The sequence below is a fragment of the Aulostomus chinensis genome, chromosome 12 (assembly GCF_037954235.1).
Source record: "Aulostomus chinensis isolate RoL2024-O1b breed Wild chromosome 12, RoL_Achi_v1.0, whole genome shotgun sequence".
Lineage (NCBI taxonomy): Eukaryota > Metazoa > Chordata > Actinopteri > Syngnathiformes > Aulostomidae > Aulostomus > Aulostomus chinensis.
The window spans coordinates 3094500-3107579 of NC_141331.1; the positions used below are offsets into that span (position 1 = coordinate 3094500).

General features: G+C 48.0%; 1 protein-coding gene across 3 annotated transcripts in view; it reads right to left on the bottom strand.

The window, feature by feature from the left end:
* Positions 1-1038: 1038 nt before the first annotated feature.
* The window catches only part of col18a1a (collagen type XVIII alpha 1 chain a), a 71885-nt gene continuing 59843 nt past the window's right edge, over positions 1039-13080 (bottom strand). For all 3 annotated transcript variants that reach the window (XM_086219671.1, XM_086219672.1, XM_086219670.1), the window contains 27 exons: positions 12840-12884; positions 12348-12479; positions 11358-11429; positions 10870-10896; positions 10434-10532; positions 10301-10336; positions 10072-10161; positions 9951-9983; positions 9564-9599; positions 8910-8969; positions 8711-8788; positions 8563-8598; positions 8113-8166; positions 7814-7879; positions 7269-7334; positions 7134-7164; positions 6747-6800; positions 6626-6660; positions 6336-6464; positions 6049-6208; positions 5855-5919; positions 5558-5686; positions 5139-5171; positions 4734-5054; positions 3235-3432; positions 2986-3095; positions 1039-2285 (listed from right to left, as the gene is read on the bottom strand). In XM_086219671.1, the coding sequence (XP_086075797.1) occupies positions 2072-2285; positions 2986-3095; positions 3235-3432; positions 4734-5054; positions 5139-5171; positions 5558-5686; positions 5855-5919; positions 6049-6208; positions 6336-6464; positions 6626-6660; positions 6747-6800; positions 7134-7164; positions 7269-7334; positions 7814-7879; positions 8113-8166; positions 8563-8598; positions 8711-8788; positions 8910-8969; positions 9564-9599; positions 9951-9983; positions 10072-10161; positions 10301-10336; positions 10434-10532; positions 10870-10896; positions 11358-11429; positions 12348-12479; positions 12840-12884 (2409 nt within the window). In that variant the 3' untranslated portion in view covers positions 1039-2071. The remainder of the gene's footprint in view (positions 2286-2985; positions 3096-3234; positions 3433-4733; positions 5055-5138; positions 5172-5557; positions 5687-5854; positions 5920-6048; positions 6209-6335; positions 6465-6625; positions 6661-6746; positions 6801-7133; positions 7165-7268; positions 7335-7813; positions 7880-8112; positions 8167-8562; positions 8599-8710; positions 8789-8909; positions 8970-9563; positions 9600-9950; positions 9984-10071; positions 10162-10300; positions 10337-10433; positions 10533-10869; positions 10897-11357; positions 11430-12347; positions 12480-12839; positions 12885-13080) is intronic.

A 13080-nucleotide genomic window follows, 5' to 3' on the forward strand; every position in this document is an offset into this window, starting at 1 on the left:
TTAATCTTCTTAATCAAATATTATCATGAAACGCCCGCTAACTTTAAAGCAGAGATTTAAGGGGATTTTATAAGCCATTGCCAATGACTACTGACCTAATTCAGTTCTCTCTTGAAATCCACTTTACTGGAGGACTTACAGCCCGTGTGCGCCAACTGCCGGGTGATGTCATTTGAAATAAATGTCCATCTTGACACGCTGGGCCAGTTGAGGGCTGCGGCCCTCGCGCTTGTGTCTCGATGAGTTTCTCTTACCAGCACCGAGCCGAGCTGCGGCTCATCGAGCGCTCGCATCGCTCTTGACAGTTTTCTCATCAACTGATCAACGTTCGACATGTCGAACTCGTGAAGACTTCATGTTTCCCAAGATTCAGAAAAGGTGAGTCTCCCACTTGTTGCCGGATGCTACTAGAGACCAGGACCAGGACCTGGACCAGGACCTGGACATGATGACACAGATATTACAAAGTAAGAAAACTCCAACCAAAATGCAAATGAGATAAACAATCAACTTTATCATCCGAGGACAAAACTCATTGCATACAAACTCACTGATATTCTTCCAGAGGCTTCCACTACGTGACCCAGTGACATCAAATCAACGGCGGGTGCCGAGTATCGGTCGATCAGCTGATCCCAGCCTCGTGTCCGTCTCTCTGCCTGCGGGGGGGATCGTGTTTCCGGGTGTCTGACCGTTTGTCCCATTCTCGTTGTCTCAGGAACGCCATGAGGCAATTATGACAAACATGCATCAAACTCCGACTGGGAAGATTTTGGTGGTCAAAGGTCAAAGGTCATGTTGACCGACAGACTCTGCAGTATTTTGAGTGAACGGCCATCGTGTATTTTATTCCGTCACCTCAAGTCATCCGTGACAGTGCTGTACCTGGATCAGTTATCAAAAATGAATGATGATTATTACATTGAGGTGATTGACAGGTGCAGGGCGGCTGCGAAGGCTAAGGGAGGAGCGACCCTCACAGGTCGCGCTGATTTGTGGCGGCGCCAGAGGCCGCTGGGTGACGTGCGCCTTTCACTTCACGCAGAGCGATGCAGAGTTGTGGTTGAAAAGACTTTTATTCAGTGTCTGGGAGAAACAGTACAGCACCACTGGGTTATAAAAATAGAAAAGCCAACAGGTGGAGTGAAGACATCAGTAGCACTAGAGCCGGGTTAGTCTCTGAAATCAATGAACAAAACCGGGTCCTCCAAACAAACGAGTGAACCGGGCCGCCGTCAGGTCCAGCTCCCTCGCCGAGGAACGCAGTCGTCATCGTAAAGTCATGAGGACATCGATAACGACTGTGTTTGTGTCCAACAAAGTCACGAAGATGTGGAGTTGATTTAAGGCACCTGAATGCACTCGAGCACAAAGGCAGCAGCTGGTAGCATTAGCATGTGTGTGTCACGTACGGGGGGCTGACGGGACGGCAGTCCTGGCTGTGTGATAACAAGGCACAGCGAAGAGCTCTCATGAAAAGAGTTCAATGCTCTGTGTGGTGTAGAATAGAAACGAGCGTATTGGGCTTTTTTTTTTTTCTTTTTTCTTTTTTCCAAAATCATTTCATAACTTCATTTAAAAAATAAATACCTATTATCTTCTTTAAATTTAAAATCGTCTTGGCTGCACCCCGTAGTCACCCACCACTCTAAAAATTGGAACAAATGTGGAAATGATCAATACATAATAAAAAAAAGCAGGATCGCTAATTTTTAAAAACAGTTCAGAAGGTAAAAATCGATAACATCAAAAATAAACAACAATAAACACAAAGATGAAATATACAGGATGGTTTTTTTTTTATAAAATGGATACAATTTTAGAACACATTTACTGTAGCTTTCCCGCTCTTGTTCCACCCCTGTGGTAGATTGGTGTCCCCTCGGTCCGACCCATCTCTTTGGCGTGTGAGGAGGGGAGGAGCAGACGGTGCGAGGCGCCTCTGCCAGGCAAAGAGCCACAGGGCAAGTTCATTCCATGCCACATGTTCACAAGGAGTTAGAGAAGCGTGTCTGCTTGGACGTGAAGACGGAGTAAGTGTGGCCCAAAAACACGAGGAGGGACGGCGTCCTTATTTTTTGGAGTGTGATGTGTAGGCGTTCTCGATGCAGAGAACGATGTAGGAGCTGGAGCAGCTGCTGGACTGTTGCTGCAGCAGGCGGCCGCTTTGTAGCGACGACGCCAGACCGGTCACAGCGCGGTCACCCGCCCGCCACGTCTCGCAGTAGTGGTCTGTTTGCCGGTGGCCTTTGCCACTTGAGCCGTGCCAGACCATTTTTTCTGGCCTGTGGGAGGAAAAAAAACCCACACAGGTCAACACATGAACTGATAGCTGCAAGTAAAGAAGGACAGCAGATCAGCGACAGAGGCTACGAACATCTGGGCGAGAGAGTGTTGGAGACAAAAAAACGAAACACGCGGTGTGAAAATGTTAAACCCAGCAGTTGGACATGTTGGAATTTGTTTTTTGCCGTTTTTTCTTTTAGTGTAAGAAATGAGTGTGAGGCTGTGGAGGCAATCTGATCCCAACATGGCGCTGGATGAGGTTGTGGCTACACTAACGGGCAGTGTCAGTTTTAAGGTAGACGGTGGAGAGAGCGAGAGAGAGAGAGAGAGATGGACACAGAGGGAAGGTCCTGCTGCTCACTTCCTCTCCGGCAGAACGAGTGAATATTCTGGGATTCACGACTTCTTTTTAATTCTGTTTCTTGCAAGAGTAATGAGAGAAAGTAGTCGTGAGTAATCATCTGGCAGGGGGGTCCTCCTTTGTGGTCTAAGCGCACCATAACAGTATACAGGATACTGTAAATACACACAATACACACAAAAGCAGGGCCTGAGTGGGGCCAGAGTGTGGGGCCAGAGTGTGGGGCCAGAGTGTGGGGCCAGAGTGTGGGGCCAGAGTGTGGGTCCTGAGTGTGGGGCCAGAGTGTGGGGCCAGAGTTTGGGGCCAGAGTGGGGCCTGAGTGGGACTCGGTGACTCACCAGGCGCTGTCCCTGAGGATGTCTCTGCCATCGAAGGAGTAAATTGGAACGTTCTCTCTCATTTTGCTGTCACCAAAGATCGACTCCCAGCTGCTTAACAGCACTTGGTTCTGCATGGGAAAAGTTGCAAGCATTAAATGTCATCCGACTGCACTCCTTATGTTGTATATAAATGTGAAATACATTTATTGAAGAGATTTTATTTCAATCCTTTCGACAGTGAAGTCTGTATCAAAGGCATCATCTCACCTTGAGGTTGACGAGGGGGAAGCTGTCCCTGTCCGACCTGCGGACGATGGTGTAAAGGTCTTGGAGCTTGGAGGACAGGAAAGCTCTGAAGGTCCCCTTCAGGCCAATGGCTCGGGCCTGCTGGAAGCACAGGAAGTCCGCCCCTCGAATTCCTCGCATGTTGCCGGTTTGAGGGGCGTTGAGGGCGATGAGATGGAGCTGATGAGGGAAACGAGAGACTGTTACTGTTGCATTCAGGCCTTTTATCCAGGCACTTTTTTCAAGGCAACCCGGTAGAGCAGTGGTCATCACTGTGGCCCCCCAGCAAGAAGGTTGTGGGTGGAGCCCCGGCTGCAGCACGGGGTCTTCCTGTGTGAGTCTCCATGTTCTCCCTGTTCCTGCTGGGTTCTCTCTGGTACTCCAGCTTCCTCCACAGTCCAAAGACATCAAGAGGGGACCAGGTTAATCCAGACTCTAAATTGACCGTAGGCGTGGCTGGGAGAGCCAATGGTTGTCTGTCTCTATGTGTTGGCCCTGCCATGGACTGGTGACCTGTCCAGGGGGAAGGCTGCTGGGATAGGCTCCACCCCCACCACCCTCAACAGGAGAAGAGGTAGAAAATGGATGGATGGATGGAAGGACTTTTCTCAAAGCCACTTCCAAGCCAAATATTAACTCCCTGTAAAATATAGTATCGTCATCTTCCATGTCTTTGACCACCACCTCCAGGTCATTGTTTTGGATATGATTGTAATGTAACGTAACGACTTATAAATCATAACCCTGTCATGTCCTCCAGTACTTCACCCTGCATGAGATCAAATGTTGCTAGAGCACCAAGATGTCTTTGAAAAGACTTGAAACTTTCAACTGAGATCAAAAACTCAGGAGGGAAACTGAAGACATCACCTGAGATTTAAGTTCTTTCTCTCATAGAAATCTGCAATATTGCACTTCCTTTAGCAAACACTGAAGTCACCCCCTGCTGGCCAATGAGCTGAATGCAGGTTTGCAGCACAGTCCATGGGCTCTGTTCACTGTCTTGGTATGACATTATCAATTTTCCAACTATATGTAAAAATAATAACAAGAATAATTTAAATAATAACGTTTAAAATTATGCTGTTAATGTTTTTTTTAAGGTAAAATGCTCTATAAATATGTAACATCACCAACTGAAAACCTTTTTCTTTATATAATTTGATCGGGCAGCAGCGTGACACAGCGCAGGATTTCAGTTTCTTGTGTGTGAAGTAAAAAAGAAAGAAAGAAGGTTAACAGGCAAAAGGCCTTTGAACAACACAGAAAGTGTTTGCTTCTTTCCCTGCTGTCAACCAAGTTTGAGTTTCGTCCCATCAAGGGAAAGAGTTGGGGCACCTGATCAGTTGAGTCTCCTGTAGTTAAGTTTCTTGGTAGGTGACAACCTGCCACCAACAACAGTCCCAGTTTGTACCACAGTTGCTGGATTTCAGTTCTTTAACACCTAAAACAAAACTCATCAACCTTTTTTTACAACTCACTCCTGATGCTGATGAGTCCACGTGGACTGCAGGCTGCTGGACAGGTGGGCTGGGGTGTCGGGGGGGGGTGACGGCGTATCTGCTATCAGTCTGGTGGGTAACCAGTCTTCCATCCGTCTGACCCGGCTGCCTCTGGTCTGGGAATCTGGGATCATAATGTGGGGGGTACCTGGGTTCCACTGGCGCTTGTGGCGGAGGCTCGATGGGTCGTGTGACAGAAACACTCTGAGAGTAATGGCCAGCGCCGTTGCTGTTGGACTGGTCTTGGGAATGAGGGTACAGGATGACTGGTGGAGGCTGAACCTCTGCCACCTCGTTCTCCTTCAACAGGAAAACAAACGTGTTCAGTAAATATAAAGAGAGAGTAAAGTTCGCAATCAGATTTTTCTGGGAGGTCAAATTTACCAGATCTCTGAAGAAGGGACTGTACTCGCCAAGCTGTGGAGACATCGTGAAATAAAAATATTTTAGAAATAACACTGAATCAAATAATTCAATAAAAGCCTAAGAAATAAGGCAACATTTCAGCATTAAGAGGTGAATGATAAATACAATATATTTCAGAGTGGAACGACAGTATCATCAGCTCCCTGCTGGTGTCCCTCAGGGATCGATTTGTGGACCTTCACTGTTTACCTTTACTGTTTACCTCACGTCCTCACACGTCACAGTGCAAATTCACACATTTATGCTGATGGTGTTCAGCTTCTCCAACATGTAAACATCGAACTGTCTGCATATGAAGGCCTATGGCATAACATGCATGTCTGCTCTGGGCTAACATTTCCAGTACAGCATGTTAATGGTTGAGAGGAGGACTGTACCATGACTTGTCTCAGTCCATCGCGGACTCGTAGGTAGAGGTCTGCTTTGTCTATGATGTAGATGAGGCTGCCTTCAGCCTGCCGTCTGGCTGTTGCAATCATTGTGTCATATGACCTCAGAACTGTAACCTGGGGATAACAAATACAGGTGAACCTACATGAAAATAAAAAGATGGCTGGCAAACCAGCCTTGAATGTTTCATTTACAACTGCAGTGAACCTCAAAGAAAACCATTTATTTTAGTTCTGAATAATTAAATAATTAGGAGGATATTCCACAGCCGTGATGACTCTTACCCCAGATGAGTGTCCAGGACTTCCAGGTGGGCCAGGAGGTCCAGGGGGTCCTGGTATACTCACAGCTTTAAGTTTAAAAACAATCTGATTATGACCTGAAATCTTAATATCACGCCCACATTAAGAGACACTTTGAGGTGTCCTCAAGAAAATATATTCGACCATGTGGGAAGCACAAGAAAAGGAACACTCACCCTGATTGGGCCTGTAGGCTCCAGGTAAAGAGGGAGACCCTGGTGGTCCTGGAGGTCCTGGTGGACCGGGAGGACCTGGACGACCATCGTAGCCAATTCCTGGTGGGCCCTGGGGGCCCTGAGGTCCAGGTGGGCCCACTACAGAATCTCCTTTTGGACCCTACATCAACAACTTGTGATTATCATCATGACTTCATACACCTGAGTTTCACAAGAAATCCTTTCCCGATAATCTGGATCTGGGATACCAACATCTGAAGAATTTTTTTGTCTCTCCTCGAACTCACCTGTAGGCCTGGTTTGCCAGGAGCTCCGGTTGGACCTTGTACTCCATAACGTGGGTCATAATAGCCACCGCCAGGCTCTCCCTTTTCTCCCTTCACTCCAGAATCTCCACGTTCTCCCTTCAGTTCGTTCTTTCAACAAACAAAAAAAATTTGAATAAGTTCTCTATTTATTATTCATTCAACACATGAACTCAGCTGTGGGCTTCAGGGTCCCACCAGATCAGCCTGAACTAGATCCACACGTTGGACTGGAACACACCAGAATCATCACTGGTTAGCTTGTAGCTCACCTTAAATGTGTAAATGTCAAAATTAGAGGCTGTTCCTGCAAAAACAAACAGGTATTTTAGTAAAACAATTCTACGTATTCTCTTATAAATGTAGTAATTTCATCATGTATCAAAGACGTACCTGGGATCCCTGGAAGCCCGTGCTCGCCGCGCTCGCCCTTCTCCCCTTTAATCGCTACAATAAAATACATTTCACATCAGAGCGTTAGACAGTATTCCACAGGTAACTGAAACTGGCTCAGTTAGCGTTATTTCTAATGGCTTCTGTGTTTTATCAGCTCATTCCTCAAATCTAGAACGACTTGACAGCTTAATCTCTTGACAATAGAGCGAATATCCCCTCCAGGCTGAGGCAGCTGGATCAAACAGAAATTAAGATAGAACTGTTTATGTCTCCAGACACTTTAAACCTCTCCTAAATCTCTCTTTACTTAACTTCTCTTCTCTTTGAACAGTTATAGAGATACGTATTGGAACTAAAGCACCAGAGCTGGGAGGGGGGGTTTACCTGGATAATTCCTGGAACTTTCATCGTAGCGCTGCAGACAAAAGAAAAGGAAATGCTCAGAGAACCGTGGAAGACTTTTACCAGCCAAGCAACAGAGATGTCCTATAGACAAGGCCTCAGATCTTTAGTACTCACACCGAAGCGATCTAAAGGAATGGCAGGTCCAGGTGGTCCAGGTGGTCCAGGAGGGCCAGCGACTCCCTGAGAAAACAGTTGTTTACGTCATTGTTTGTAGATAAAGAAGGATTTCCCAGTCGGTCTTGCTGGTATGTGGACATATGAAAGATGACAAACCAAGACGCTTGGATGAAATCTGGTTGCCGGAACACTAACAGGTGTCTTAAAAGAGTCTTCATCTCAGACTTTCACTGTTGAATAAAGTTGATAACTGGAGTCGACACGTTGACACTTTCCGTTCTGGCTCTGTAGTGGACACCAGTATTTTGTGTTTTCTTATGAAGTGTGTGTTTACTACATACAGGATTACTCCTGTTTTCATGTATTTGATGTGTCCTCTGTAGTTCTCGCAGCAGCTCAGGAGCCACAGCCGAAAATGAACCGGGATGACTAAACTGGCACAAACATCATTTAATGAACGAATGCATAAAAATGAACAAGCACCGCTGATGTTACCAGTGACGGCGATCAAGTCGGGCGAGGACGCTTACAACAACACTCACCGGGTAGCCGAAGCCTCCTCCTGGCTCTCCTTTCTCACCCTTGTATCCATTTACGCCAGGACGACCCTGAGGAAGCCAATTTACATTCAGTAGTGCAAACATGCAGTTATGGACGACCGTGTTGCTCCATTTATGAACGACATCTGCATCTTTACACACAATTCAATCTCAAGTCATCCCTCAGGTTCATGAAGGTAACATGCAGAGGCAGAACCACCACTCCACCGCTCGCATGTGCGTTTCAAAGATCAGTAAAAACGTCACGAGGAGAGTTCAAGATGGTCCTGGTGTTTACTTACAGGTCTTCCAGGCATTCCGATCTCTCCCTTTGGTCCAGAAGGACCATACGGGCCCTAAACAGAGAAGTGGATCTGATCAGAGGCTGTAGAACAGAACAGGACCCCACCAGGACCCAGATCCACTCGCGGGGCCAGAAAAGTAACTTTTCCTCAAGGTTATGATGTCACATCGAACTTAAACTTTATCCTTTTATCCTATTAAATGCTCATGTAATGCAATGAATAGTCATTATTAAGGAATGAATCCTTGAGTGGGGGGGGGGGGTTCCAGGTCATGTTGACTTTGACCTTTGACCCCCAAATTCTAATGATGTGTAAAAATGTGTACGGAGATGGACAGGCACCCTGACAGCAGTTCCACTGTCCTACGGGTCTGCGTCCTGTCATGGCTGCCACTGGTCTGGATGCTCACAAATACTCTGATGTCATTTAGAACACGTAAACACTTACAGGGGGTCCAGCAGGTCCAGGCGATCCTCGGTCCCCCTACAAGCATGAGACGGACAGAAGACATGAGGAGCAGAGATTCACAATCCAGACCTGGTGTGTGTGTGTGTGTGTGTGTGTGTGCGCCCACGGGCCATGTATTCAAACCCACCTTCATACCCATCAACCCTTCCAGGTACAGAGGATTCCCATCAGGACCGATGACCAGACCGGGCTCACCTTTCTCTCCCTGCAGAGACGACAGCAGCAACAAGTCAACACAGACCGACTACACAACAATTCAACAAACAAACAAGAGCATCACACAGTGTTGCCATATTTATAAAACCTGCAGTAGTTTTGGACCTCACCTTCGCACCATAGCCCGGGAGGCCCGGGTCCCCTCGGTCCCCCTTAGGTCCAATAGGACCCTGCAGGAGAGAGAAAATATAAACGTGATCAGACCAGAGATGATGACATCATCACACATCAGAGCGATCACCCGAAAGTGATCTTAACGTGTCGAGTTCATCCTCGTCTTGCTGCTGTGGCTGAAGGAACAAGTGGTGGGTTCAGGAGGCCCAGATCAAGAGGCATTGGGGGTGTTTTAATCACACCTGGACCTGGACTGATGGAGGGGTGGGGAACTCCTGCAAGTACAGCGTTTTTTCAGGAAAAGTCGTAAAGACCTGGCGGGGTCACTTGAGGGCAGATTCTTCCAAATGTCACCAACAACATTCATGGCTTTAACCGAGGATTTGATGACAAAGAAAAATTACAGAATCAAAGTAGCATGAATCCAATCAGACATCAGCAGGATCGCCGTTCTCAGGTCGGCTCGTAGCTTCACTCATTCTCCTCTCATACTTCATGCAGTAAAAACACACTTTTTCAATAAAGGTGAAGCACATAAATTATTCAAGGGACTGCTGAGCGCTCGGGTCTGCTGGGTGGCGGCGCACCTCTCAACTGGTTGCCAGCCGCCAATCAAATCAAGAGAGGAGGAAGAGGATTATGAGACTTACCGGGAATCCAGCTTGGCCGGGCAAACCAGGTCCCCCCTTCAGAGGACAAATAAGACGTTTGAGCAATCAGGAGTTTACTTCGTTACTGCACCTGACTTGACAAGGAGCAGCTGAAGCGTAGGATTTTAGTCTGGAGGAGTACTATTACACACCACCGTGTGTTTGATCAGCCTGAGGACTCACAATGCTACCACAAAACTTTGCACAGACAGTATTACAGTTCTACCCTCATCAAATATATTGCAGGACCACTCCTGCAGTACACTTGACGGTACGTGTCTGACTGATATCACAATGCTGCAAATGTCGCAGAACTGTATCAAAACAAGCATTAAAACTCTGTGTGTGTCATGGTTCAGGTGTCATCATATAGGTGTGAGTCCGTACCTGAGGCCCAACGCCACCGACCACACCGTCAAACTGAGGAGAGACAGGAAGTTGCACGTTATCGACCACCTCCAGCTCCTGAGTCCATCAGCAGCGCTGCAGCTGCATCACTGCTACTTACATTGCCAGACGTCTGGTAGGTGATTTGTCCTGGTGGTCCAGGAGGGCCCGGTGGTCCTGGGGGTCCAGTTCCATCTCGACCTGGGTCACCCTAAAACCACCAAACGTGTAGAGCAAAACGATAAACACAGGAGCCGGCTGCTGTTCTAGAACACACTCACACATCACACCCCGACTTCCTTGCAGGGAAAAGAATGAAATGAAGTGAAGAGATGTAGAACAGTAATCACCGTCTCTCCTTTGTCGCCTCTGTCACCCTTGGCTCCCTGAAAACAAGAACATTCAAACAAAATGATAAGTGAAAGATAAAAAAAGAAACACTCAGCACTCAGTACAGCCCTCAAGTGTGTGTGTATAATTCACCTGAACGCCGGGGAAGCCATCCAGCCCCGGCCGCCCGTCCCTTCCAACAGCTCCTTCACTGCCCTTCTGACCCGGAATACTAGGTAGCCCTGGTTTACCCTGCGCGGTGGAGTGAACTCAAGTTACCAGAGTGAGCAAGTAAAACAACAAGAATCATTTGAGTCAAATTACATGCTGACAGAACAGAGCAGGAGGAGCAGGGAGACAACCAGCAGTTTGTCCCTCCTGCTGCTGGCTTTTTCTTTCTTTCCCTGCTGAGTTTTGTTTCTTAGACAATGCGAGGACCTTATTTCCTGTCAGGAATCAAGAATCTAACATTCTCTGCCCTCGCGGTTCTGAAAACAACGGCGTGAGCGGGCTCAGATGTGTCACACGGATGCAGCGCTAAGATAGCAGACAGAGACGCCTGGTGAAGCAGCTTGCCACTGTTACTTACAGGAAGTCCAGGCAGGCCGGGAGGACCCTGGAACACACACAGGTTTCCTATGATTACTGGCGTGCTCAGGTATTCCTCCACCACACATCAGAAACACAGATGCAAATTAATTTGTAGCTGCAAAAACACAGATTAATCACAAGAACTGATTTAAATAAGAACCCCGCGACGACCGACGCAGCAAAGATTCATGAAAGCTCCAGAACTGATGAATCCAATTATTCATGCGATATCCAAGAGATGTTCTACATGGATCCAGACCTGATGACATCACAGGATCTTAGCGAAGGTATACAGATTTACTGGTGTTCATGTTTTCCAACATGTCGTTTGTCCTCCCGCTTGTTGTCCTGATCACTTGTCTTGTGTGTCAGTGTGTGACGTCAGAATGTTTGAGGTGCACGTCTGAGGATTCATTCTGGTTCTTTCTTTGCGTTCGAGCCTTTTCAGTTTGGAACGCGGTTCTTCTATGGGACTGTGGTACTCACCTGTCTCCCCTCTGGTCCTCTGACACCAGGAAGCCCGTTGGAGAAAACTGCACCTGAGCCCTCCATGTCATCCTGTAACACCAACCACAGGGATGGAAAACAAGGAAGACAAAAGTTTCTCAAGTTTCACTGCTGCAGTTAGAAAAGTACCTCTCACCCCAAGCCCAAGCCCAAGCCCAACCCTAACCCCAAGCCCAAGCCCAAGCCTAACCCCAAGCCCAAACCCAAGCCCAAGCCTAACCCCAAGCCCAAACCCAAGCCTAACCCCAAGCCCAAGCCCAAGCCTAACCCCAAGCCCAAGCCCAAGCCTAACCCCAAGCCCAAGCCCAAGCCTAACCCCAAGCCCAAGCCCAAGCCTAACCCCAAGCCCAAGCCCAAGTCTAACCCCAAGCCCAACCCTAACCCCAAACCCAAGCCCAACCCTAACCCCAAACCCAAGCCCAAGCCCAACCCTAACCCCAAGCCCAACCCTAACCCCAAACCCAAGCCCAAGCCCAACCCTAACCCCAAGCCCAACCCTAACCCCAAGCCCAAGCCCAACCCTAACCCCAAGCCCAAGCCCAACCCTAACCCCAAGCCCAACCCTAACCCCAAGGCCAAGCCCAACCCTAACCCCAAGCCCAAGCCCAAGCCCAAGCCCAACCCTAACCCCAAGCCCCACCCCAAGCCCCACCCCAACCCCTCTTGACACCTTCTGTCTTCGGCTCAGATTCTAAAACGTTTTCTTTTCATGTGATTAATATTCTGTTTGCTCTCTGATTTTCAGAACCATCACCTGTACTGATATACAGATACACCCTGACCTTGTTTTCTGTTGACGTGTACTGCTGCGTGCAAACACCAGTGTACTGCAGTCAGAATGTCATATTACTGCTGACCTGTTGCAGTGCTTCTCCTCATTACTTCAGCTCTCACATTTCTCATCTCCAATCATGAGATTTGATCAATTCTAGCAGAAGGTATTTTCATAAAAACGTGAGCAGAACTTACAAATCCCACACGATAACTTGGTCCAGGGGGTCCAGGAGGCCCAGGTGGCCCGATTGGTCCCATGGGTCCAGGAAGTCCAGCCAGTCCTGGCTGTCCTGTTGGTCCCGTTGAACCAGCGTCTCCTTGATCTCCCTGTTGGATGGAGGGACAAACACAGCGTGAGTGTTTAAAATCAGCTCCAAAGTCATCTCTCTGTACTCAGTGACCACGGTAACCATAGGAACGGTCTGAGTATGGGGGATTTGTGTACATCATCCCTCTGAAAAAAATTTCATTAACATTCACAAATTGGAGAAGACACAACTTGCTGCTCTGGGGTCAGTTACCTGGAGGAAGAGACATAGTGAAGCAGAACGAGGAAAGAAAAGAAGGGTGAGGGGGAAGGAGGAAGAAAGAAAAGAGGGACGAAAGAGAAGGAGGAAGAAAGATGAAGGGGAAGGAGGAGGAAGCTTGTAGAGCAGACGTTAGGGTGGAGGGGCCACCAGCCTGTACCTTCTCTCCGACTGCTCCAGGAAGACCCGGCTCACCAGAATCCCCCTGAGCAGGACAAACACAGGAAGGTCAGAGAGATGAGGAACTTTTGTGTCGGAACACTGGCACGAGCCAAGAGGTTCAAGCTCCTTCATTTAACCATCCCTTCTACTTCAGCTGGACACAGAAAACTCCATCCTCTGATGACCAACACCCAACGCAAGGCAGCGTATCCCTCCGCCTCACGTCACTGCCTCCATGT